The sequence below is a fragment of the Nelumbo nucifera genome, chromosome 2 (genome assembly GCF_055504915.1).
Source record: "Nelumbo nucifera cultivar China Antique chromosome 2, China Antique-T2T, whole genome shotgun sequence".
NCBI lineage: Eukaryota > Viridiplantae > Streptophyta > Magnoliopsida > Proteales > Nelumbonaceae > Nelumbo > Nelumbo nucifera.
This window is the reverse complement of record NC_142650.1, coordinates 11,960,249-11,987,123: the sequence shown is the minus strand read 5'-3', so window position 1 is coordinate 11,987,123 and position 26,875 is coordinate 11,960,249. Positions and strand designations below refer to the sequence as shown.

At 37.2% G+C, this 26,875-nt stretch overlaps 1 protein-coding gene and 1 long non-coding RNA gene across 4 annotated transcripts in view; one reads left to right on the top strand and one right to left on the bottom strand.

Annotated features, from left to right (window-relative positions):
- Positions 1-26,875, top strand: part of LOC104597262 (Tetratricopeptide repeat (TPR)-like superfamily protein) — a 65,051-nt gene that overhangs the window by 16,842 nt on the left and 21,334 nt on the right. For all 3 annotated transcript variants that reach the window (XM_010258716.3, XM_010258717.3, XM_088897600.1), the window contains 9 exons: positions 4,255-4,329; positions 6,713-6,806; positions 6,913-7,031; positions 11,309-11,379; positions 14,186-14,327; positions 14,464-14,639; positions 18,513-18,715; positions 18,863-18,993; positions 25,953-26,029. In XM_010258716.3, coding sequence (XP_010257018.1) covers positions 4,255-4,329; positions 6,713-6,806; positions 6,913-7,031; positions 11,309-11,379; positions 14,186-14,327; positions 14,464-14,639; positions 18,513-18,715; positions 18,863-18,993; positions 25,953-26,029 — 1,088 coding nt within the window. The remainder of the gene's footprint in view (positions 1-4,254; positions 4,330-6,712; positions 6,807-6,912; positions 7,032-11,308; positions 11,380-14,185; positions 14,328-14,463; positions 14,640-18,512; positions 18,716-18,862; positions 18,994-25,952; positions 26,030-26,875) is intronic.
- LOC148801925 (uncharacterized) lies at positions 11,300-14,178 on the bottom strand. Its single transcript, XR_016082382.1, has 2 exons — positions 12,299-14,178; positions 11,300-12,264 (listed from the first exon to the last, which is right to left on the bottom strand). It is a non-coding gene; the product is annotated as an uncharacterized LOC148801925 (long non-coding RNA).

Genomic DNA, 26,875 nt, shown 5'->3' with positions numbered 1-26,875 from the left:
AGTGGTAGGGTAACCCAGGGAAGTCAGGTGTCGGGGGAGCCTTTAGAAATGAGGAAGGTGATATTGTTGCCTTGCTTTCAGGTCTGATTGGTGTGGGGTGCAGAGGGCGAAAGAGATGAATGTGAAAATCTGATCATTGAAGGAGACTCAAAGTTGGTAGCTGGGTGGCTGCAGAAGGGAGAGGCTGGTCTGTGGTGCTACAGGAATGAAGAAAATAAGGTTCAGGTGGCTAACTAGATACATGGAAGTGAAGGTTGTATGGATTTCAAGAGCGGCTAACAGCTTGGTGGATTCTTTGGCAAAGTGGAAAGGGAACATTTGTCTTGGAAAAAATTGTAAGAAAGATAAAAGGAAACGTAAAGGGTAGAAATAAGACTTTTTATCTCTAAAAGTGATTTCTTACATTGAGCTTCTTCACATTTCTTTAGTAAAATTTTATTGTTATTGATAAAAAACAGTCACCAAATCTGAAGTCTTTCCAACTTCATAATTAGAGCAAACATTAATGTTTAATGGACAACACTTAGGGCCTTACATTTATCAAAAAAAAAAAAACACTTAGGCCTTACATATATTTATAGGCAAGGAAGTGAGGATGACCCAGCCCTAAGAAATACCATTCACAAACTAACTTGGAATAGGACAAGTCCTAGTTGACAGACTAGGACTGAGACTTATTAGGACAAAGGTAAGACAAATCCTGCTTTATGACTATGACACTTACGGATATAATTCCAATTTACTAAAGTAATTCTTAATCCGGTTAGGAAAACAAACTATAGCAATTAGGAAAACTAACTCCTAATGCAAAAAAGAAAACTACTAATGATCCAAGACCAAAAACAGATACTGAAGATTTACAGCAATATTCCCTATTATCATATTAAACACATAAAAAATAGATAGTTCTGGATTTGACTCATTGGTTCTTGCATCACTTTCTATTCTGAAAATTCTGCATTCTCTCAAAGCTTACCTCGTAACTGTATTATAAGTAGGGATGCAAGTCAGGCATGCAATTTGAAGAATTTACACAGCATTGGGGCTGTGTTTAACCAAATTTTAACAAACTCTCAACCCAAGTCTCCCCAAGTTGCACCCTTAATTATGAGGTTTTCAAATAGGTACCTTTTTAAATTTTACATGCCAAACAAATATCCATCAAACCCAAGAGAGAGCAATAGTTTCAGAACTTTCAATCATTAAAACCTTTCTGCCCTAAGATAAGTCTCTATCTCCAATTATTTCAGACTTCATAGTATAGCGGAATATGTATAGAATTCCTCAGTAGGTCAACATTTACCTTATATGTCCTCTAAAATCTCTCCAAAACCTGAGAGTCCTGGATTGCTAATTCAGTGTCTGGTAAACTTTGGCCTGCTTTTTTCTACAAAACTTCTTTTATCAGTCTTATTTATCAATGAAAAGTGTGCATTCCTGGAGCAGAATTCAATACCCAGCGCACCCTCATAAGATTGAGTTCATTGAAATCCCTTGGAGTTCTTTTATTAGGACAAGTATGCTACCGTCACTGTTATCAACTCTTTAAGAATATCACTCTATTGTTCCTTGACATGAACATTCTTGCATTCCTCGCTTCTTGAATGCCACTCTTGTGCATTTCCACAAGTTTTTCCTCTCTTGAGTGTCCATTGAGGAAGGTGCATTCCTCACTTCCTTTTTACTGCAAAATTGTACAATATCAAGTTCATCTTCTTGAGTGTCCATTGAGGACAAATGCTTGGTTGGACATGGAGCATCCCCACTAATCTGTTAAATATTGGTCTCTTGGCAAGGTCTAGGCCATGAAAGAGGTTGTTGTTAGCTCAATTGGAGGAACTTTTGGTAGGCTTAAGCTGTTAAACAAATGCTTGGTTGGATGTTTTGTAAATTCTGAACTAGACGTGGAAGAAGTGTGGGCTTGGGTAATGGTAAATGGAAACCAAGTAGGTCCTTTCAGGTGAGGAGACTTAGTGCAGGGTTCTTTCTTTTTTCCCTTAGCAGTGAGAAGGAAGCTCTCGACATCCTAGATTGTGAACAAGATCAAATAAGGCTTCTAGATTTAAGGCCGGGGAGATGGAATCCTCTAGTTGAAGCGTTGAGAAACATGGGGTCATCGAGCTTCGTCTGGATAAACGTTTTTGGCATTTCTTTGTATGCCTGGTGCTTTCAAATATTTAGAGATATTTGAGATGCATGTGAGAAGTTTAGGTTCAGAGATTCAAGAACCATTGAGTGGAAGAACTTAGTTTGTGTGCGGATTTTAATTGAGGTGAAGGAAGTTCATCTTGTCCTAGTGGCCTCTCTACTTCAATTTGGCGATGAATTTTTTGATCTAAGAGTGGTGGTAGAAGGAACTTATCTTGGTGGTTGGTTCTTGCTTTCTGGGAAGGAGGATAATGGTTTTCAGTCATTGGCTGGTTCGAACAGGAAGTCGAACGGGCTGGTTGTAGAGGAAATGCAGGAGGTTGAATATGGGGGCAGTTTGGGAATTAAAAAATCAATAGAGTAAATGTTAATAGTGGGGTTGATATTATGGGCTTACTGAACTCTTGAGACTTTGGGAAGGTAAAGAGGGGAGAGTAGGGGCTTGAGAAAGGGAGGAAGGTGTGGGGCCCACCCGAGGTCAGCTAAAGAAAAGGTTGGGGCATACCACCTGCATGAATTAATGACTATTGATGACACAATAAGGATAGGGGATGTGGGGCACCTTGCATGCCAAGAGGAAAAAGGAATGGGGTCTTACGAGGGAGATGAAAAGTTTCCTTCGTCGTGTATAGAAGTGGTGTCCTGTGATGGGAATGGGAATGGTTCTAGGGCCCTCCCTCCAAAGTCTCTAACAAAAAGCAGGAAGAATGTTGTCCCTCTTAGGCTAGGGGTCGATAGAAAGCATGTAGTGAACTTAAAACATTCAAAGACTATTAGTGGGAAGGGATCGAGCAGATCTATTTGGGATAAGGCTTGAAAAGGGAAAGAGCTAAGAGGGGAACGAGAGATTCTCAGAGGCAATAAAAGGAAAAAACTACCAAGAATTTTGGGAAGGTTCCTGCTAATTGTGATATAGGTCAAAGTCTTAAGAATAGCATGGAAGTTCTTGCTTGCTGTGCTCAGAACAGGGGCGCTCCTATGAAGGGTGTTGAAGTTGTGAATCAAAAGGTGCTTGATGGTAAGTCGCCTTCGGATTCTAACCCTACGGTGAGGAAGGTTTGAGTGGTGCAAATGAGATTCATAAAGAAGATGAGAATGGTTTGAAGGAGAGGGAGGTGGATTTAAGAGACCCCGTTGATGCTGATTTAGGAGGTGATCATGTTATTGGCGTTGATGAAAGTGGAATTGTTGGTGAGAACCATTGTGTCTTGCCCCAAATCGAAAGCGTAGTGGATGATCATCATCACTTCGAGGAGGTGGTGATTGGAAAGATAGGTGTGGATTTGGGTAGGAGGGGGCTAAGAATGTTTCAGACATGGCTGAATCAGTGAACTCCAAAAAATCCCAAGGAGTACCTGGAGTAAGATATTCTCATACTGTTCACGTCACCAAAACTTTTTCTTGACTAAAATGTGGTTAGGTTGGGACTGGTCCTACAAAGAACTGCAAGAAGGTATGGTATATAAGAGTAGGGGCAGTAGTCTTACAAGGTTGGCAATTGAAGATGCTGTTGGCAAGGGTTCCTGGATTGATTCTAACCAGGGTAATCATTTGGGGACTTGACAGCAGGAAGAAGCATTAGAGAACAATTCTGAATCTACAGAAAGAGTTTGATAAAAACATCGAGAGGAAGGTGGAGAAAACCAGAGGTATATCCATTGAGGAAGCGGCTAAAAAAGATGTAGAGATTGGCAAAAGCCTGGGTATATTCTTCTGGGGTGGCGAGGAATTTGCTAGGAAAGCCTTCGATGAGTTGAACTTTGAAGAAAAAGGAAAACAGAGGTGGGAGATGACAACAGTCAAGAGAAGTTGTTTGATGGGGAGGATTAGGGCCCTGGCTCCGCTAGGCTTGTTTGTGCTCGTGTCACAGTTGCTTCACTAGTGAAGCTGTCTGTTATGATCCTAGAGGTGTTATCCTTCCTTTTTAATTGAGTCTTGTAGTTGGTGGAGGTTCTATGTCACCTTTCTTTTGCATTCTTCTTTTCTTTTTGAAGAAAATTTCATTTTACTTTTCAAAAAAATGTTTTTCCTCTCTTAGTGGCCAGAAAGAGGAACATGGTGCACATATGTATAATGCTGTCATGTTTACTGTTGTTATTATTGCAGACAGCCATCAAAATGTACAAACTTGTTGGTGAAGAAAGGTTTCTGCTCTGGGCTGTTTGTAGCATCCAGTTACAGGTTTTCCTTCTCTTATTCATTATTTTTTTCCTTTTCTGCAAATTATTATTATTAACCTGCTGATCATACCATAGGCTGTTTATTGCTTTCTGCTCAATAGTTAAATTATTTAGAATGTTGCATTTGGATTCAAAAGGAATTTATTTTCCTTTGTGGCCACAGAATTTGCCACGTGAAGAGGATTGTTTATATCAGCAAAACCATTTACTGGCAAGAGTATTCTTCTTTGGCTTAATAATTTTTTTGACTTGATAAAAAAAGTTCAATAAGGAATATGACATCTTCAAATGTGAGAAAAACTGGTGAGACATTGAGCAGTTATGTGTTTTCTTTTTCTAATTTTTTGAATGAGGGTGGGCCTTGATGCAATGGTTGGGTTGCTCCATTGTGACCTGGGTGACCAGGGTTCGAATCCTGGAAACAGCCTCTCTGTATGTGCAGGGGTAAGACTGCCCCCTTTTTTTTTTCTAATTTTTTGAATGCTTTGATTGCTTTTTTCTGAAATCTTCAACAAGTCCAAACAGATATTATTGTAGACAAAGAATGTTCCACACCTATTCTTAATGCAAAATAACGTATAAAAGATCATTCAACAGGATGCATTTCTGTTGCATTGTCCCAGTAGTTTAAAAGGCACACCTAGGTGACAGGATACTATGAATATGTTGCCCAAACCATGCAACTGAACTGCATCCTGTTGACATGCCCAAAAATGATTTGGGTGCACCACACTGCGGGTGATTTAATTTGATATGGCCACAGCACATTTTGCATTCTGTTGTGTGAGGTATTACTGAAACATGAAGAAGACTTTATTTTTTGGGGCAGGGCTGCAAACGGATGATAGGAAAACCCAAAATTGATTCGTTGATATTCGAAATTTAAAATAATTAACTATTATATATTATTAATAAAATGGATCAAAATGACTTTAATGTTGTATTTAATTAACAAAATGAATTGAAAATCACTTGCAATGCAACTTTTATAATCTTTTATATGTATTTATTTATATATTGGTGCTAACTTTTATAATCTTTTGCAATGAAAGAAAGCCATCCATTATCTTTTTCAGCATGTATAAATGTATGTATTCATGAGAACTTTCTTAATGTGTTGAGTTGAGTTGATTTGTGAAAGTGCTCCTAATTGAATGTAGTAGTTAGCTTTCCTAATACATGACCTCACCTTTGTTTGCTATGGGGAGGAATCTCATGGCCAATTCCATACTGTCTGCCAGATAGCTGAACCATTGGATTGGTCATCTGCACAATTTTTCAGTCTACAAGCGTAATAGCCAGCTTTGAATTTGGAGATTTTCCCCATCGATAATAGCTTTTAAATACATATTTTTTTCAACATAATAGTTGCCCATATAGAGGATTTATTTTGAACACTGGTAACTTTTTTTCCTCCATGAATGGATGTTAGTTCAAGAAAGTTCTTTTTCATGAATTAAAGGGAGGGAGGGGGAGGGGAACATAGAGGCTCTTTTTGAGCTCCTAACTAAGTTGCTATTGTTGTAGATTACCCTTATCCAGCTAATAATATTTAATATATTTATCAAAAGGGGATGAAAAAGGAATACACACGCAAGTAATCCACATCTAATAATATAAGAACATATAGAAAATTCCTCATTAGTTATATACATTGGTATCAAGTCAGTCGCTTGGCTTCTCAAAATCCCGGCTATGTATTCTGGTCCAATAGGTTTGGGGGACTCGCTTAGAGCTGAAGTGTTCACTCTCCTCCAGGGGCTCAGATTGGCTAAGCAATTGGGCTTTCAAAAGCTAGAAGTGGTGGGAGATTCAAAATTAGTAGTGTGTTGGCTGCAATCAAATAGTTTGGGAACGTGGTCCCTTAGACAACCTGTAAGGGAATTATTGAGCCTCACAAGGGAGTTGGGTGCACAAGTTTATTGGCCTAGGAGGTCAGCAAATGCTTTAGCTGACAACCTAGCAAAGCAAGGGGTGAATTGGGAGGTTTTGTTTTGGGCAGTGTTGTAAGTTGTTTTTGTTCAGGGGTCACCTTTCACTCTAGTAGGTGACAGTTGTACTTGTAGTTTTTAACTACTGAAAGTTACCATTTCCTATAAAAAAATTATTACATGATAGGAGTTAATTTAATTATAAGGGGCCTATTTTAAAATAATTATAAGAAAACTAAAAAACCCTGATACATTCTTTCATACTTATTGAGATAAGTATGTGGGTTGATGATTCTTAAATTGCCTAAGTCTCTAAATAGTTATTCCTCTGCACTTGTACCCTATCCTACACAACAAAGACATTTCCTTTTGTCATTGAAATACTTTCTTTTTTTAAAAAAGATCTTTATAACTCTTTCTTATTTTTTTTTCTGGTTTTTTGGAGTCTTCTAGGTATTCTGTGGTGATGGGGGAGGGAAGTTGTTAGTCTTAGCAGAAGGTTTGCTTAAGAAGCATGTTGCCTCTCATAGCTTGCATGAACCAGAAGGTTTGCTCTTTATTTTCAATTCACCAGTTTATCACGAACATTCATGCATGCATGTTACCTGCCTTTTCAGTTGTTATTTTCTATAAGCAGCTGGAATCTGTTGCAGCCCTTCTTGTTTATATCTCCGTTTTGGAGCAACAAGCCAAGTATGGGGCTGCTAATGAAATTCTGTCTGGAAAATTGGGATCTCTTCTATCAATTGAAGTTGATAGGCTACGTATGCAGGTACTTTCTGGAACCCACCTGTATTCTTTTGTCCCAAATTTTAATGCTGTTTTATAATTACTCTAGGCTAAGTTGTTATTACAAGGAAAAATCTATGCTATTTCTCTCTCTCTCGTTATTATTATTACCTGGATTAACAAAGAACTTCGTATGTTTTTCTTTGGTGAATAATGAAATGCTTATTTTGGGAAAAAACGATACACACTAGTGCAGATTGCATTCCTAGACCTGGAGAAAGGTGTAACAACTAACTGTAATTATTCTCTCTAACTTTGGGAAGCAAGGCAGCTGTTAGTTTAGCTAATCTTGGGATACAAGAATTGACCAGAAACACAACCTAACTGCTCTAAGAACTGACTCCTCCTTAATATGTGATATATTGTTACAATGATCAATTAGATCTTGTCACTTGTAGGGAAAAGAAAAACTAAGAGGGACCCATATGTAACCCATGAAGACACTCAGGTGGTGGTGTTTGATAAATCTGAAATCTGAAAAGTATGCTTTTCTACTTTTTAGAGGCCCTGAATAGATGAGGTTGTTTGTGTTGGATCAAACCTTCAGCATCTGAAATTCCTTGATTTTGCTATTTTACCCCCAAAACAGACTATTTTGTAATTTTGAGTTCAATTTGCACTATCCCATAAAAAAGAATTTATCAAATTCAAAATAATATTGAAATAATATGAATAGAAATTAGTATAGTAATTAATAATTAATAATATATAAAATAATTAATAATTAATAAATAACACAAATGAAAATTAATAAAAATAATGAAATTAATAATTAAGATAAATAAAAATTAAAAAACATACTTAACAACTAATACAAATATTAAAATAAATAGCACTTATTAATAATTAATAATTATTTATATATTTTTTTAATAAAAGCTAACAAAATTAATAATTACTAATTACTAGGAACTCCGCAATTCAAAGATTCAGCCATGTTCATGGGATGAGCTTCCCAAGATCATGCGGTTATTTTTGAAATGGGATTAGGAACCCATTAGGAGCCTAACTCTGTCGAATAAGATAAGGAACACAATGCAAATTAATGGCATCACAACAATGGAGAAAAAAATGTGGAAAATGATAAGTTCAAAAACCCTGCAATACAATATCCTTATGCCTAAGGATTCAAAGTTGTTTTCTATTAGCAACCCAAGACGTATTACTTAATAGGATGAAGAATAAAACCAAACCGAAAACAGAGGAATAAAAACGATGAAGAATAACTCTCCTTTGCCGCTGCTTCACTGCTGGATAGGTGTCTGATTTGAAACCCTAAAAATCGAGAAAACGGTAAAGCAAGGTGAGAGCTTGCATTTGCAACCACAAAATAGCAAAACGAGAAGAACACAGATGTTTTAGGGTTGGGTTTAAAACAGGGGCGTAACACGTCTTTTCCAAATAATGTTGGGGCATTTTCGACTTTAGGCCACGTCTAAAACGTGTCTGAGTGCATTAAGGGCCGGGCCTGCGTCTTACCTTTTCAGATCTGAAAAAGCATTTCAGATCGCCCTTTCAGATGCAATACCAAATGAGCCGGACATTTGAAAAGCAGGTATTTCAGACTTCAGACCTCTGGAAAGAGTTATCAAACACGGCCTCAGTATTGAATTGGATTCTAAAAATAAGATAGCTTGTGTTAATTCTGTTTGTAAAACAACTTTTTATTAGTAAGTACTTATGTTTAGGTATCTCCAATTAGATGGAAATACCTGATTAACTGAATCTCTTTAATTGATAACATGTAATTTGTAGAATCACATATAGCATTCAGTTCATGTGATCTTGCTAAATTTGAATAGTTAGATTAATTTTCCTGTCAACACTAACGTCAAGCTACACGGGTAAAATTTCACCCTAAAAAACAAACTGCAAGAGATGTGATGAGTCATGAGCCTATAACCTCAGTTTTCCGAAAAACTAATAACTCTCTAATTAATTTTTTCACTATTTATATTGATCAATTTTTTTTTTCACTATTTATGGCCAGGATCAAAATATCGATATTGGATATTTGGATACGGATATGCTTTGGAAATGCATGGATACAAATGAAAAAAATGGAAATGCTTGGATACACTACGGAAATACATACAAATTCTATAAATACATTAATAACACTAAATTTATGGTCAAAATGGCAATGAATGATGAATGCATAAGTACATATGAAATGTATATTTTTAATGGTATATACGGATAAATATAGTACAATTAATACAGTGGGATGCATAGAAATTGACAATGCATCAATCAAGAGTCCAAGATACATATTATATAAACTTTTACAAATTAAGACATACAAAAACCATTATTATGCTATTTTCTATTCAAGTCCAAGACATAAAACATATACAACTAGTGTATTTTAATTATTATATCAATTATATTATATTTTACTATTTTCACTTTTTAACATTAACAAAAACTCAACTAAATATAAAATACAACTTATAATATTAATTCTATGGAAATGCTTGGATACACTACTGAAATACATACAAATTCTATAAATACATTAATAACACTAAATTTATGGTCAAAATGGCAATGAATGATGAATACATAAGTACATATGAAATGTATATACGGATAAATATAGTACAATTAATACAGCGGGATGCATAGAAATTGACAATGCATCAATCAAGAGTCCAAGATACATATTATATAAACTTTTACAAATTAAGACATACAAAAAACCATTATTATGCTATTTTCTATTTAAGTCCAAGACATAAAACATATACAACTAGTGTATTTTAATTATTATATCAATTATATTATATTTTACTATTTTCACTTTTTAACATTAACAAAAACTCAACTAAATATAAATTACAACTTATAATATTAATTAATAATTTATAGAAATATATAATCTAAACTTAAAATATATTAAATCTGTTAAAATTTGTAATATACATATTATATGTAAATTCATAAATTTTAATTATATAAAATAATTATTTCATTATCAATACTTTTATTCTATAGTTTTTCTGAAATAAAAAAAATCTTTTTTGATATAAGTGTAGATTAGTGGATTTCATAAACTGAACTTAATATTATTTTCTCAAATATTTTATAAGCAATATTTTTTAGATAATGAATATGTTGTTATTTAATGTAAATTTAAATAATAATCAATAGTTTATAAATGTATATAAATATTTTATGATTCTTGTCATGTGTAAATTTATAAATTTTAAGTACCAATATAATTTTATTATTAATATTTTTGTATAAATTTATTGATATTAAAAGCCATTTTTTGATATAAATGTGATTTTGATAGCTTATTTATTCTATTAGTATATAAAATATCAATTTTGAATATTGTTCTTTTTAGTTTTTCATTGAAGTTGTTGAACATTGACATATGCTATTTGTTTGAACTTTGGATTGCATGTGGATGCTAAGTTAATAACATTATCTTATTTCATTTATTATCATGAAATAGAGGAAGGCTTAGTGGTACAAGTTAGCATAAGACTTTGAGCGTTATGTGACCTGAGTTCGCATTCTGTTAGCCACAGTATTTTTTTTTTAAATGAGAGATGTGACACACAGGCGTGTATGTATTGGTTTGTATTGTGCCATTTCGTTGCGTATCGGTCAATGTGACAGAATACGGGACAATACAGAAGCATATCGATTCAATATGCTTGACTCAAGGGATACACTTCTTTTCGTAGTGTATCTTGTATCCGTGTGTATCAATACCAATACGATACGTTCGATATGGGGCGTATTGTATTGATGTTTTAAACCTTGTTTATGACTTTTATCTAAATGTTTTTCATGGCCAACAGCTGGCATTACCCAGAAAACAGAGTAAAACCCAAATTTCTTTCTGATAGAACCTCAAAATGTGATCAAGAAAACCCAAAAATAGAATATAGACCCTTTTTTCTTCTCCTTTTTGTTTTTTTTTTTTGGCAAAGCACCTCTAATGCCATTTAGTTGAGAATCATCATGTGCATTACTGGTCGCTGAATTTATCTATATTATATATTACAGATTAAAATATATATTTCATTGATGAGCTTAAGGGGTTTTTCTTTGCCTTCCAGTTTTTTCCTTAGAATATCTATTGTCTTAATGGGTCTATATTATAATTATATGATTTACTAAAAAAGTTTGGTTTGACATGATTTTCTTTTTCTTTGTTATTAAGATACTATTTCTGGGACTAAATTATAATTCATGGTTCTAAGTTATCTGCTTGCTTTGTAATGTTTGACTTTAAGTTGACAGGGGAGGCTTCTAGCTCGTGCCTGTGACTATTCTGCTGCTGCAGAGATATTCCAGAAAGTTTTGGAATCATGGTATGTTAATGGGATTACTGATTTGTCATTGGTAGGAATATATCATATTTGCTTTGTATTATATATCTTATACATACTATATATGTGTATTTAGAGGCAGACAAGGCCCCGGGGCCTGATAGGTTCACAATTCTGTTTTTGTGGTAGGTATACATCCTATTTGCTTTGTACCATATATCTTATACATACTATATATATATGTATTTAGTGGGAGACAAGGCCCCAGGGCCTGATGGGTTCACACCCTGGTTTCTTGTTTCCCTCTAAGGCTTTGTATCATATATCTTATACATCCTTATCAGAATCCATGTAACAAAGACAAGTAATTGAAACTTGGTAGTGTTATATGTATTATATAATACAAAATATTATATATAATGCATAAAATACATTTAAGGTTGTAGATCTGAGCTATGCTCTTAATCATAGGTGTTAAAAATGGTTTGACCTGTGGTAACCCCTAATCTACATGTCTCTCCATAGTAGCTTCTTTTAATGGCTTCTTCAAAGCAGATCAACTAAAGCAGCTCAATCAGACATTGAGTTCTCCCAATTGGGCCCTACACTGGCTTTGGGTAAATCTGGGCCAGTCCAAGGGTTCTCTAACTTAAATCGACTCAAAGTTGTAAATAATGCTATGTTTGTTCTTTTGTAAAATGAGTATAAAAATTTTTACAAAGAAATACTCCAGCTATTATTTCCTTCATATTGCTTTTTGGTCCATCTAATTTTGTTTTAATGTAAATTAGCTCCTGAACTTATTGAAGGGATCACCATCAAGACTATACATTGGCTGAAAACTCTAGATTTGTTCAAGCACTTCTGTACAGATGACTTGACTAGAGGACGGAGTATAATAGCAGGGTCTTCAGTATCTTGTTGTACCTTACAAGCACTTCTGTACAGATGCTTGTTGTACCTTACAAGCACTTCTGTGGGGAACCCTGGACCATCTGGAATTGGGGGTGTGTTTAGAGATGGGGGAGGAAGAATCTTAGCTATGTACTCCGGTCCAATAGGTGTGGGGGACTCGCTTAGAGCAGAAGTGTTGGCCCTCCTTCAGGGTCTCAGATTGGCTAAGCAATTGAGTATGCAACAGCTAGAAGTGGAGGGAGACTCAAAGTTAGTAGTAGGGTGGGTGCAAACAAATAGTCTGGGAACTTGGTCCCTAAGACAAGCTATAAGAGAATTATTAAGCCTTACAAGGGAGTTGGGTTTAGTTGTTAATTGGACTAGGATGTTAGCAAATGCTTTAGCTGACTTACCAGCAAAGCAAGGGGTGAATTGAGAGTCTTTGTTTTGCGCTGTCTTGTAACATGATTTTTGTTTCAGGGGTCACCTTGTCCTTCTGTAGGTGACAGTTTGTAATTCCTGATTTTCTATTTAATGAAAGTTACTGTTTCATATAAAAAAAGGCAAAAAAGAAAAAACTAATTTTTAAGTGGAGAAAATAGACTGATAGTATTTTACCATTAAGTGTGACCTTTATTGATAAAATTTGGCAAGATTTCATTATGTTTCAGGGGTAAACACTTAAACCTCCAAGTACTTTTGCAACAAATACTAAAATCTCCCTAGTAGTTTGCTTAATCCTTACACAACCACCGAAGGCAAATGAAAAATAATTATTAACTAATTATAACAACCAGAGGATCCAAAAAATGATTTTGTAATAATTTTAAAAGACCTTTGGTCTAAAATGACCATCAAAATTTGGAAGGTTAGGCTGTTCCAAACTAATTTACAACATGAAAGATTCTTGGGTCATTTAGGCTGTGTTCCAATATGTACTTGGGATGAGCATCTGTGCAAATGTTTTTCTGATGATAACTTTGGTCTGTTCTGTTGAATATTGATGTAGAGAATTTTTAATGTTTGAAACCTTGAAGCTTGATATTTCATGCTTTTTCCCCATTTTTTTAAATTCTTGGAGACTTCAAAACTTGATTGCAGTCAAGTTGTTTTGAATATCTTCAAGGGACAGGTATAGAAATGTTTCTCTTAATCTCCTTTTCTGCCAAGTTCTGTTTTGCTTGCCTTATCAATTAATGAATAGGCTATGGAAATTACTGTGGCATGGCCTGTTGCTCTTTTATAACTTCTGCTTGGATATAAGTTACTGAGCAGGGCTCTCAACCGCTAGCTTGGCCATCAAGTTCCTAGGCTGGTGCTGTTGGTACCGGGCTTAAGTCCACAAATACAATGCTGTGCATGGTATCAACTTGGATCTCTGGTGTAAGAGGTCAAATGCTGTACTACTGAATGGATGGATTTTATTCTTGTCCTTTATTTGAAAGTTCACTTTTGTGAAAATTTCAGACTGTTGTTCCTACTCTCAGTGTGTATGCGTTTGGAGTTTGGATCCCCTTATCTCTGTTAACTTTTACCCATGAATTGATCATTGTGGGAATTGTATCTTCTGTTCTACTTAGCTGGTATTGTTTACAATTGTATCTAATCTGGATTCCCTGAGAAATAAATTCTACAGCTGATGGTTTAGCTAAATCGGGTACCTTTAGGGAAATTATGTACAGTGAAAGAAATCTGCCTCTGTAATTTTCTTCTGTTGGTTTAGCTGTAGTATGTACATCTCCTCATGTACCTTTCTCCTTTTTTAATATAACCAGTTCAATAGTTAACTTTTTCTCTCAAAAATAAATTAATAATAAGAAAAAGTTGTTAGTTTTAGTTAATCAGCATCTGTATTCAGAAAATGTTTGTGTTTCCCATTGCGGTGAAATTGTGGAGAATTTCATGCTTAGATGTTGCATTTGCTTCCATGCTTAATTTTATTTTCTCTTTGCAGCCCTGATGATTGGGAGTGTTTCCTACACTATTTGGGCTGTTTGTTGGAGGATGACAGCAGCTGGTGCAGTGGTTCTATCAATGATATAATCCATCCACCAAAATCTGTTGATTGCAAGTTGTTTCACCTGACAGATGAAGTGGTACATGTTTACAACTTGTGTCATGGCTGCTGTTGTTGTGTTGCTTTATACTTCCTTCCATGCACATATGTGTTAAATAACAAACTTGCTGTAGTTTCTCAGCATGGAGTTTAATTTGTGAAAATTGGGACTGCAGTTTGACTTGCGCATATCCCAAGCATCCTGTCTTGTACAAAAGTTACAAGTGCAGGTGGGCTACGATTCTATAAGAGGTCTTCACTTGGCAAATCTTGAAATTGAAAGGAGGAAACACCTATATGGGAAGGGTGATAATGCTAAACTAATTGAAGCATTATCTATGTATTTTTGCAGGTCTTGTTTCCAACTTTTTCTCTCTTTGAACTTTATTGTTGTATCATTACTATACTACTTTGTATTTTGTCGTAAGCATATTTTTTATACAATTGATAATGGAAGTTCTATTAGAAGGAAATAAAGGAACCCAAGTAGAAGGTCTACTCCAAAGGAGAGGCAGTAGGAACCAGGAAACCCATGTGGCTAGCTGAATATCACATAAATAAATTGGTGCAACAATTATCTTTCTACATCCTAGCCCTAATAAAGCAGCTTTCTGTTACTAGTAACCCTACCCATGCTATTAGTCAATACATAAATTGTCCTTGGGCTTGGAATGTTCACTGATAGAAGGGATTATGGCAAAGGTGGCACTTTGGGTAAAGTCATTGAGTTTGGTTTCAGATATTACCTTTGATGGTCTAATAAGGAATTGGGGAACTTGCAGATCTACCTTCCTCCAAGAAGAAAATCATAAGGGATTGGCATTCTCCTGATTTGGGTTTTCTTAAGCTGAATTTTAATGGAAGCAGCTTTGGTAATCCTGGTCCTTCTGGAATGGGAGGGGTAATAAGAAATGAAAACGGGGAAATAGTGGGGCTGTTTTCAGGCCCTAGTGGACTGGGTGACTATAAAAGCAGAACTGTCAGCAGTGGTTTTTGTGTTGCAAAAGGCAATGGAGTTGGCAGTGAGAAAGATGGTAACCGAAGGGGACTCCAAGTAATTATCAGCTGGTTGAAGCAGAATGAGCAGGTTCCTTGGTATTTCAGAAAAGAGATTAAAAAAGGTTAAGAGGTTTTCAAGAGGCATTTAAATGGTTTTTCAGTGGACTCCAAGATTGGCTAACAGTCTAGTGGATCAGTTAGCAAAACAAGGGGTCACTAGGGAAAATTACTTCTGGACTCAGTTATAAGATAAAAAACAAAAGGTTTCTTGGGATCATAGTGTTGTTTACAGGTTGGTAACTGAGGCTACCCTTGTTGTACATGTTCACCTTTCAATTAATTATTAAATTTTCGGTTACTGATAAAAAAATTGTGCATCCTGCCTGTAATGGTGTTGGAACCCCCTTCCATCTCAACCCTCTCAAAGAAAAAGGAATCTATAAGCTTGAGATTCCAAAGAAGTTATAGTATTTTGGCTCTGAAAGAAGTTCTCTTTTTATTGGATACATGTGGACCACAATAATCTCACCCATGACCTCTCCTTGCTGTGGCACTTGGGTTTTGTAGTGACTGCCATCAAAGTTGATATTGGTAGCATCATGTGTTGGGATACCGAGTTCTGTTTGCCCCACTGTTTATGCATTGATGAACCTTTGAGATCTGTCATCCTGTTACATTCTTTGGTTGTTAACTGGTAATTAATTTTATTAATAATGAACAAAGAATTGTTTAAGAAGATTGATGGTAAAACAGGTCTTTCTTTTGCACAAAGAATATGGTGTTGGTGTTGTGGTAGTCTCTAATTTATAAACAATCCAATGGATGATGGGCAGGATTCTGTCGTTAGTGTTGTGGTACTCTCTAATTTAATCTGATGGGCAGGATTCTGACATTAGGTTCTGTCTACTTACTACTGAGTCCTTTCTTTACTAGAGAACCAGCTCGTGAATTTGCAGACAGTGGAATCCAGGGGAAGTTTACATCAGTGATGGATGTGTGATATGTAGCTTCTGTGACTAAATGTTTTACTTGCCAAGGTCCAGCAGTCTCTTTCATCCAGCTGATGATTGTGTTTGAGTCTCCTTCAACAATTAATCTCCAATAACCTAGAGATTTGGCCAATCTTAGCCCTTAGAGTAAAGCTCAAGGTTTCTGTTGGGCATAAGTACACCATTGCAATTTCAACCCCTCGTTTCCAGAAGAACCACAATCTTTTATGACTGGTTTTGCTATATAGTTAATGAAGTATACTTCACTTTTTTTCAGAAAAAAAAGAGAGAAAACCCAGCTTGGTCACATGCTTGTTGAGCCCAAACTGCCTTCCTTCTCTCCCTTCTAGTAGAAGTAGCTGCCACCACGGTCCACCCATGAAGTGTATCATCTATAGTGAACATAGAAAAAATGTATCTTTGTATTTTGCCCAATGCATGACTTTTAAAGTAATAGTCCTCATTGCTTACTGTGATTGCTTTTTGCTTGAAAAAATTCTAGCATTGTGTTCTTCCCACACTATCCATAAAATGGCTTCACAAATGTACTCATAAAGGACCAGTCATCTTTTCCTTCTTGGGGAGAAAAAAATTGGAAGTGTGTATGCATGTCTTGTGGTGGAGTCCACCTGGCACTAAGTAAAGAAAAGAATTGCCCCCAAAACTAGCAACAGATGTAGGAGCTTAGTAAATGGAAAGTGAATTGGAACCTTTCTTACGTAAAAAGCACATGAAGGTTGAGAGAGTCCAGGCAGGCCTTCTTTTTTGTATTCACCTCCAAAGAGAAAGACATTAGGGCCTTAGGGGTGTTGGGTCTGATCAAGGGCCTTGCAATGGGAAATTCTGAGAGGGTTGAGGAGATTGGTCAAGAGCCTTGAAAAGTTATACACCCTAGGAAATCTTTACAGGTTGGTGGCATTTTATTCTGTTAAAGCCAATTACCAAAATGTTCTGAGCTCTTATGCCCTTTCTAGAGCATTTGGTGTAGAATGGTCCATCAAGATTACACCTTCCATGTTTTTGGTATAAAGTACTATCAGGAGAGAATGAACCAATAGCTGCATACTTGAAAAAGTAAATTATGGAAGTGTAATGAGCTACTGTAATAGTGATTGAATCAATGGCAACCTGTACAGTATGCGCTCATCCTAGAAAAATCCTGGGATTTCTTTTCTCCAAGAATCTTTGGAATAGCCAATAGCAAACTTCTTTACATGATCTTCCAGTGTTTCTTGAATGACTGTTTGGTAAGTCCATAGCAAATTTACAATGTCTCTTGGCATAGATTATGGAAGTGTAATGAGCTACTGTAATAGTGATTGAATCAATGGCAACCTGTACAGTATGCGCTCATCCTAGAAAAATCCTGGGATTTCTTTTCTCCAAGAATCTTTGGAATAGCCAATAGCAAACTTCTTTACATGATCTTCCAGTGTTTCTTGAATGACTGTTTGGTAAGTCCATAGCAAATTTACAATGTCTCTTGGCATAGATCACATTTCCTGTCATACCCTGATATGGACTCTGATGTGGATATATTAATGCAATGAATGGGGATGTGACTCTTCATTTCCAAGGTCCCTAACATGGATAGTTGGATACAGGTACAAGTATCCTATGTAATATGCTTATCATCCTTCTATGTCTAGTTTTTGAAGTTAAATTTGATAACTCAGTACTTTGTCAAATTTAATCCAACTTCTAACATTTAAAAATTTTTTAGGTAATATGATTTGCTAAGTAATACAATTTTGCATATTTAAGAGTTTCATATTGCCGTATCTATGAAACTCATGTATTGTTTCTTACATTTGTAAAAATTGTTATATATTGAATCTTATATTCAATTGATATTTGCTTAAGATCTTTATTATCTGGTTTTCTAATACATATCATCTGTCTTTTCATGAGCTTGTATGCTAATTTCTCAGTCTGCTCATACAGCGTTTTGTGCAATTGATCCAGTAATGATTCAAATATTGAATTTTGTTCTTAGATTCAAAGTTAACTATAGGTTTCCATGGTCTGTTGTTGGAATGCATCTTTTTGTTGTTCTTATGCTTATCCCGTGATCTTGGTGTTAGATTTTACTTTGAAGTTTTCTTACTCAAAAGAGGTTGTTAACTTTGATTCACTGTATATAATATTTTTACGGCCTTGTTCCGTTAGTTATTGTCCTGAAAAGTACATGTTATGGAGTGTAGTTTTATCATTTGGACCTTCTCTTTTGTATGCAGATTTGGTCACCTGCCTAACTTCACATTTGATGTTGAGATTTTCCTCAAAGTGTTAAATCATGATGAGAAAATGGAATTATTGGAAAAATTGAAGCAAAGTTGTGACTCATCATTGATATCTCCAACAAGAACACTTGGGCAATCAATAACCATATTTAAGATTCAAGAACTGATTAGAAATATTTTCAATTCTCCTTTGGCTGGTGAGATGCCTGCCTCTTGTTCCTTGTGTTTCTATGTTATCCCGACATATCTTCTTTTCTGAAACCATCCGTGAAATTGATTTCTCACACTTCATTCATTTCTCTATTTGGCTCTTTAACTAATTGACTTAACTGTTTTCCTCCCAGAACTTGAGGGCACTGCTGTATCAATGACAGAAATTTACTGTAAAAATCTTCCACTTTCAAAGAACTTGGATCCCCAAGAAAATATGAATGGTGAAGAACTTCTATCTATGGCATGCAATGTACTGGTTCAGGTATTTGATGTGTTTTCTTATAAATATTCATCAATATTTTTTTAAAGTTTATTACTACATTACTTTATTTTCTACAAGATGCAATCTTATTCTTTTACCAAGAGTTTCGCCTGAATGATATTGTTTTTGTCTGTTGTTATATTGGGTGAGAAGATGCCCACCAGTAAACTGTCTTTGCTTGCTAGAATTTCTGGACAGCAAGATAAACTTGATGAAAATTCAAGAATATACATTGGATATTTTGTTTGGGGCTGCTGGAGCAGGAACTTGTTAGGAACCTGCCTAACTCAGGGCTCTTCGAGGGAGCCAACCTCCTGAATTCGAGAGATAGGGGAGAGGGAGGGAAGAGAGAGGCAAAGAATGATGCCCTTATTTCTCCTGTTTTTGATTATTTATATTGTTTACAGAGCTCCTCTTCTTACATTCTTTAATTTCTTTCTGTTAAAACCGCTGCAAGTGGACGGTCAGTTAGCTGAGCTGTTGTGCTGACGTGGCCTTCTCTTGTAAAACTGACTAATTGTTTTCCGTTGTTCTGTTTCAGTGGCCTTAACAATCCCTCCCTCAAGGTCTAATTTGGGAAAATTTGTTTGCCAGATCCAAGTAAGATTCCCAGGTTGCGTCCTCTTCTGGAAGTTTAGAGCAAACAACCAGTGCTTTTGGAATGACTCTTTCGCCACGTCGCACCCATCTGAAATAAATGATGTGGGCTGGCTCAGTTTGCACTAGTCCTTCATATGAAAATGTGGGAAGAGTGGCACTTGTAATGATTCCTGGCTTCAGCCTTTTCTTCAGTAAAGACATATGAAATACAGGATGCAACTTTGATGATGCAGGGAGGTGCAGTTTGTATGCCACAAACCCTATCCTCTCAGGGATTTTAAATTGTCCAAAATAGCGCGGGCTGAGTTTGTTCCACTTTCGGCTTGCTACTGAAATTTGTCTGAAGGGGTGTAATTTGAGAAACATCCAATCACCGACTTCATATTGGACATTCCTATGATGTTTATCCATAAGTGCGCTTCATCCATTGTTGTGCTTGCAAGAGATGATTTCTCAACTCTTTTAACACCTCATCTCGCTGTATCAATTGTTCTTCTAAGTCTGCTACTGTAGTGGTCCCTTTTTCATAAGGAAAAATAGGGGGAGGGTCCCGACCATATAGAGGTTTGAAGGGCATCATCCCGACAGCGCTATGGAAAGTGGTGTTGTACCACCACTCAGCCCAGTGGATCCACTTCACCCATTGTCTTGGTCGATCTCTCGTGAAGCATCTTAGATATGTTTCAAGACTCTTGGTAACCACCTCTGTCTGCCCATCAGATTGGGGTTGGTAGCTAGTTGATTTAAAGAGTTTAACCCCACGCAGACGAAAAAGTTCAGCCCAGAAACGACTCATAAAAATAGAGTCCCTATTAGACACAAGTGAGTTTGGGAGCCCATGAAGGCGCACAATTTCCCGAAAGAACAGTTCAGCAACTGCTATTGCTGTGAATGGGTGTGATAGAGGTAGAAAATGACTTTATTTCGTCAATCTATCAACCACCACAAGAATAACGGTTTTACTGGCAGAAACGGGCAACCACGTGATGAAATCCATTGATATATCATCCCAAACTTGGGTTGGGATTGAGAGTGGTTGTAAGAGGCCTGTTGGTGTTGTAGTAGCTGCCTTATTTTGTTGACATATTGCACACTCGGCTATGAAGTTTTGAATCGAGGTACGCATGAATTTCTGATGGAATTGTGTGGTAATGCATTTTTGCGTTCGTAGAATGCCAGAGTGATCACCTTGGGTGAGGCATGAAATAATTCAAGGAGCTTCCTGAGATGTGCAGAATTTGCTGGGATTTCCAAGCATCCCTTGAAGAAGAGTAGATGATCCTTGACGGTATACCTAGGGTGCTGTGATGGATTTGCCAATACTTGGGCCTTTAATTGATGTAACTCTGTATGGGAGTGGGCTTCCTTTCGAAGCTGATCCATGAGTGGAGATGTTGGGGATGACACGAGTAGCTGAAACGATTGTGGGTGTTGTGAGAGGGCGTCAGCAATGCGGTTAGTAGACCTTGCTTTGTATTCAATTGTGTAGTCGTACCCCAATTTTTTGGACGTCCACCGTTCTTGTTCCGGTGATAGGACGGTTTGTTCTAACAAGAACTTCAGACTTTGATGTTCAGTCCGAATTATGAATCGCCTACTGAGTAAGTAGGCTTGCCAAAGCTACACTGCTAAGACCACTGCTATTAATTCTCATTCATAAACTGATTTGGCCCACTTCTGTGATGTCAAGGCCTTGTTGAAAAAGGCTAGTGGTCGGCCTCCTTGCATGAGGACAGCCCGAACACCTTGACTAGAGGCATCACATTCAATGATGAAGTCTTTTGTGAAATCGGGCTGTGCTAATGTTGGAGGTGTCAAAACAGTATGTTTCAACTGCTCAAAATCTTGTTGGACTGGGTTGACCAGTGAAAGGCATCTTGTTTCAGTAATTGGGTCAAAGGGGCAACTATTAGGCCGTAGCTTTTGATGAAGCAGCGATAATAACTTGCCAGGCCCAAGAAGGCCCTTAATTCTTTCACATTCTTGGGTTGCAGCCGACCCATTATACAAGAGATTTTATCCGGGTCTGCTGCTACAGTTCCATTTTCTACAACATGTCCTAAGTAATATACTTGGGTTTGTCCAAAGGAGCACTTGGACTCTTTAGCTAACAACTGATGGGCCTTAAGTGTTGCGAGGGTGACCTATAGATGGTTCAGATGTTCTTCCCAGTTGGGGCTATAGACTAATATGTTGTCAAAGGGAACAAGAATGAACTTATGTAAATATGGCTGGAATATGTCGTTCATTAAGGCTTGAAATGTTGTTGGGGCGTTGGTCAACCCAATTGGCATGACCAAGAACTCGTAGTGGCCATCATGTGTCTTGAAAGCCATTTTGTGAACATCCTCCACATGTACCCTTATTTGATGATAACCAGCCCTTAAATCTAATTTTGAGAATATGGTGGCCCGACTAAGTTCATCAAGTAATTCATCTATGACCGGTATTGAGAATCGGTCCTTAATGGTGATATTGTTAAGGGCCCTATAATTAATACAAAATCGCCAAGTCCTATCCTTCTTTATGACTAATAACACTGGCGAGGAGAATGGGCTATGGCTGGGTCGTTTTATTGTTTTCTCAAGCATATCATGAACTTGCTTCTCAATTTCAAATTTTTGGAAATAAGGGTATCTGTAAGGTCTTACATGGTTGGGGCGGCTCCTAGCATGAGAGGAATGCGATGGTCATGCTCTCGGGGTGGTGGAAGCTCTTGGGGTTCTTTGAACACGCTGTCATATTGCTGGAGGAGTTGTTGTAGGCGGCTGTGGTAGTCTCCAAGCCCATTTGAGCTGCTGTTAGCTAAGAATGGACTGACCCAATTCTAGTCCATGTGCATGAATAGGGGCTGATTCGGATCTCCCATTTTGCTTTGTTAATGTTGCAAGACTGATGGGCCTTGGGCCTTTGCATGTTTGCCCTTGTAGATGGACTGTAAAGTCCCTCGACGTGAAGTCCATGGTGAGACCAGCCCAGTCACAGATCATGGGGCCTAATTTTCTTAAGCATTGAATGCCTAGCACCATGTCCGCTCCACTGAGATGAAGGGGGTATAGGTCCATCGAAAATTGGTGACCCTGAACCTTTAGCGGTAGGCCCAGACATATACTGTTGCAAGATAGGCTATTACCGTTGGCCACATGTACTGTAAAAGCCATTGTTGGTTGAACTGGGAGTCCCATTTTATCCACCAAAATTTGAGTTATGAAGTTAAGGGAACTGCCATTGTCTGTGAGGATTGACACGTGACGCCCTTGGATTAACCCAACTACTCTCATTGTTTGTGGGGACGCAAGTCCCATAAGGGCTTGTAGAGATATTTTAGGTGTCCCATTGGTCTGTATTTCCCGCCCGAGGTCAGATTCCCCGTAATCGGTGAAGCCATCTTCCTCCTCAGTCTTTGTCTGAAGGAGAAATGCTTCTTGTTTCTTGCACCGATGGCCCGACCTGAATTTTTCTTCACATTGTAGTAGAGGCCTTTGTCTTTGCGGGCTTGCATTTCAGCCTAGGTCAGTCGTTTGAATGGGACGACGGGTGGGCCTGAACCCAATATTTCTTCCTCCTTGTCCAGTGCTGCTAGTCTGGTTACAGAACCCCCTGGCCTATGCATCCTTCTTGCTCGAGCGAACTTGTCTTCACACAGCCTTGCTAGTGCTGCTGCGTTTATAACCGAAGTAGGCTGCATCGCCTTTACTTCCAGTCGTAGTTCTTCCTTTAAGCCGCTGACGAAGCTTCCCATCCACCGTTGGACTCGCATGGCTAGTTTTTCGAACTCCATCTAGTAATCTTTAACCGATCCCATCTGCCACAGTTTTGCAAGATTCTCATCGTAATCTTCGAATCTAGACGACCCAAAACAGATGGTCAAGGCATTGGTGAAGTCTGCCCAAGATTGACGAGGGTGCACCCTATCTTGCCTAGGTGTCTCATGGTAATCGAAATATCGTTCGACTTTGAGAATCCAGGGGGTCGGGTCGCCGCCTGAGAAGATGGGGAAATCGATTCTTGCTGCTCGCTTTGTTGACATTTCCTCCAGCTGATTGAGGAGAGTGGTGAAACGTTCCTTCATTTCTATGAGGTCTGATGACATTCGATGGATCTCTACCTCCATCTGATCCACCCGGGCATCTACTGATGTTGTCCTTGTGTTGGTCAACCTGCCCAACATAGGGCTCTTCGAGGGAGCCAACCTCCTGAATTCGAGAGAGAGAGAGAGAGAGTTTCATTTGGGTGCTGATGTCAGAAATACTCTAAGTGGATACAGTTCAATTGTCCATCAATGTGAATCATAATTATTAGATCTTTGCTCGTGGCTTACTGACAATTCTGCTATGGGCTTTTCTTAGTGGGAATTTCTCAATTCTAAACTTTGATGTATTTTCTTTAGGAAGCATTCTGCCATTGAGTTTGGAAGAATTTCCAGAAATAACGGTTGGCCAATAAATCTAGTGCAACTTGTTTGAATTGTTGACTGGGCAACAGCTACTTTCTGTGTTCCAGAGCATAGAGCATCTGTTCTGTAGCTGTGATCCATTAGAATATTTTCATTAAGGTAGATTCTCAGATTGTGATAGAAAAAGTGAGAGGTAGAATAACTAATTACTCTTGTCTAACAGATCAGTTCTTTTTGTGTGGTATGGCATTTGTATTGCCCCTGATCTTAGGGTGACATTTTCTCAAATTTTTAATGGATATATATTTCCTTGGTTTGGGAAAACTCTTAGCTCCTTTGTTGTGATGAGGGATTCTTTTTTGCTTGGTTTTTTCTTATATTACCCTTTCCATCCTATGCTGCTTCTCATTCTTTTCCATTTCCTATCATTCTTTTGTCTCTGTTCTAAAATTTTAGCCAGCCTCAACTGCTTTGTTCTTTGTTTGCATTTGGTTATCAAACTGACTGAACCAATTATATCGGTTCTGGACCTTCTGGTTCTGTGGTTTGTGCCCCGATTAATTATTGGGTCCAGACCTGTTCTTGCTGTTCCAAGCCGATTGTATAGTTAGTAACATATGATGGTCTCCTTGTTTTCTTATAATTTTTATTATATTTTATGTGTAAAAGGGTAAATTTCATAGACAGTATTGATATAATTTCACTTAAATCACTTAATCAATTATTAAGGTTATATTATAAAAAATGAAGTTCCAAGTTGTTGTTATCATGAAGAATTGTATATGTCAATTATATTCGGGTCTAGTTGGGTCAGACCTGATTATTCCGTTTAATAATTGGTTTGATTATAGGCCTATTTTATGGAATTGATTAATAATTGGTGTGGGACTGGTCTACCTTGTCCCAAACAAGACCTGTCTCATTGACAGCTTTAAAGCTCGACTTATTTTAGGGTTGGTTCTACTTTGATACATCACCCTGTAGGGTCCACTCCCTCACTTAGATTGTCTTTTGAATTTAGTTGAGTCCCTCAAGAAGGTGAAGAAATATATATATATATATGTGTGTGTGTGTGTGTGTATAATCAAAATATTTCGTGTGTGTATTCTTATACCGTGTCTACTTTTCTATTTCATGTGTTAACCAGTGTTTCCAACCTGCAGTCAAGCTGGCTGGTTGGACTAATTGACCCGTCACCTGTCCATATTTCTGGGTCCATTTTATCCCGAACTGTTGACCTGCAAAAAACTGTTGACTTGGTAACCGATCTGGTGAACCCATCTGGTTGAATTGTTTGACCTGGTTATTTGGTCATAGGTTATATTTTTAGTCTTTTCCATCATCATTAACAGTAATTCTCATTTTTTGCACTTTTTGTCTAATATAATGTATATATAATATTAGAGACATGCCCATTTTTTGCAATTTTCTGTATGTTTATTTTATATTTTTATTGTTTAATTTATGATGTCACAGGTTGACCCCATTTGACCTGGATGGTTGAATCGCTGACCCGCCATGTGGATGGAAAGGCGGTTCTGGTTCCGTTTCCGGGTTGGCTTTAAAAACATTTATGTAAAATTCTGTTGGTGATAATGTGTGTGATTCTGTTTGTACACCGGCCCTGGATTATATGGTTCTTCTTTGTATGTACTATGTAGTGCAGGTTTTGTCTATTCTAGTCATTGTGATAGTTTTCATGCAGAAGTCCTGCTGTTGATAATGTATTTCCAGCACATATATTTTCTTTGCTCTTGTCACTAAGAACTAGCATGTAATGGATGTTTGTTGGGTCTTTCTGTATGTTTTTGGAAAATTATTCTGTTTTTGTGCTGTTCTCTTTGTCTGTTCTAAGTACTCGTGCATTTATGCCCTTATTTATCCATTACTTTTTATTTTATTTTTTTATTTTGTCATTCAATCAAGGGTTTAGTTCTCATCTTCAAGTTGACTTATTCTGTAGTTATTCTGGCGGACCCGGAATCTTGGTTATTTGCTAGAGGCAATTATGGTTCTGGAATTTGGTTTGACAATCCGAAGGTCAGATTTCTAGACTGGCATTTTCTCCTTAATTTATTGTTATCTTTAGTTCACCAAATTCTTATTATCTTTTTTTTTTATGGTTCAACCCAAGTTCAGGTACTTTTATTTTTCGAAATTTCTTTTTTAGATTGGGTGGAAATAGCGCTGTTTGGGTTCAAAGATAATATCTCAGTTTTGCAAGCATGAAATTGTGGGTTTGAGTTTGAGAGAGGCCATTTCATGCCAAAATATTCTAAATGTTAGATCGGTATCCAGTCTAACATGGAAAATTTGTTTATTTTTTCTGTCCTCATGGGAATTTTGAGGCCAAAGATGGAGCTAACATCACATCCAATCCAAAGATTGTTACACCATTTTAGTGTCTATATGTGGAAGCTGAAGTTACTAGCAAAAGATTGCACTACAATCAGATATATCTCCTACATCATACCACCACGGACTTCTGTTCATGCCAGTGACTCAGAGGTGAATATAAATTCAGGGTCCGTTTGGTTTACCATCGGAGTTGGAATCAGATTCGGAATCAAAATGGTATATTCCCATAATCTGTTTGGTTCAGACAGGAATGGGAATAGGAATTGGAATCAGCAGGATTGGGATTCATTCCCAAGGAAGGGGTAGGGAATGCCCATTCCCTCTAATGGGGGAATGCCATTCCACCAGGAATGGAGATGGGATTCCAATTCCGCCCAACCAAACAGTTGGAATTGGAATAGTTCATTCTGATTCCGATTCCAGACCCCTATTCTTGCGAACAAAATGAGGCCTCGAGTTTTTTTTAATAGAATTGTACAGTTAGTTAAGGCCAAGGAGACTAGTTCAAGCTATAATCTAGAGATACTA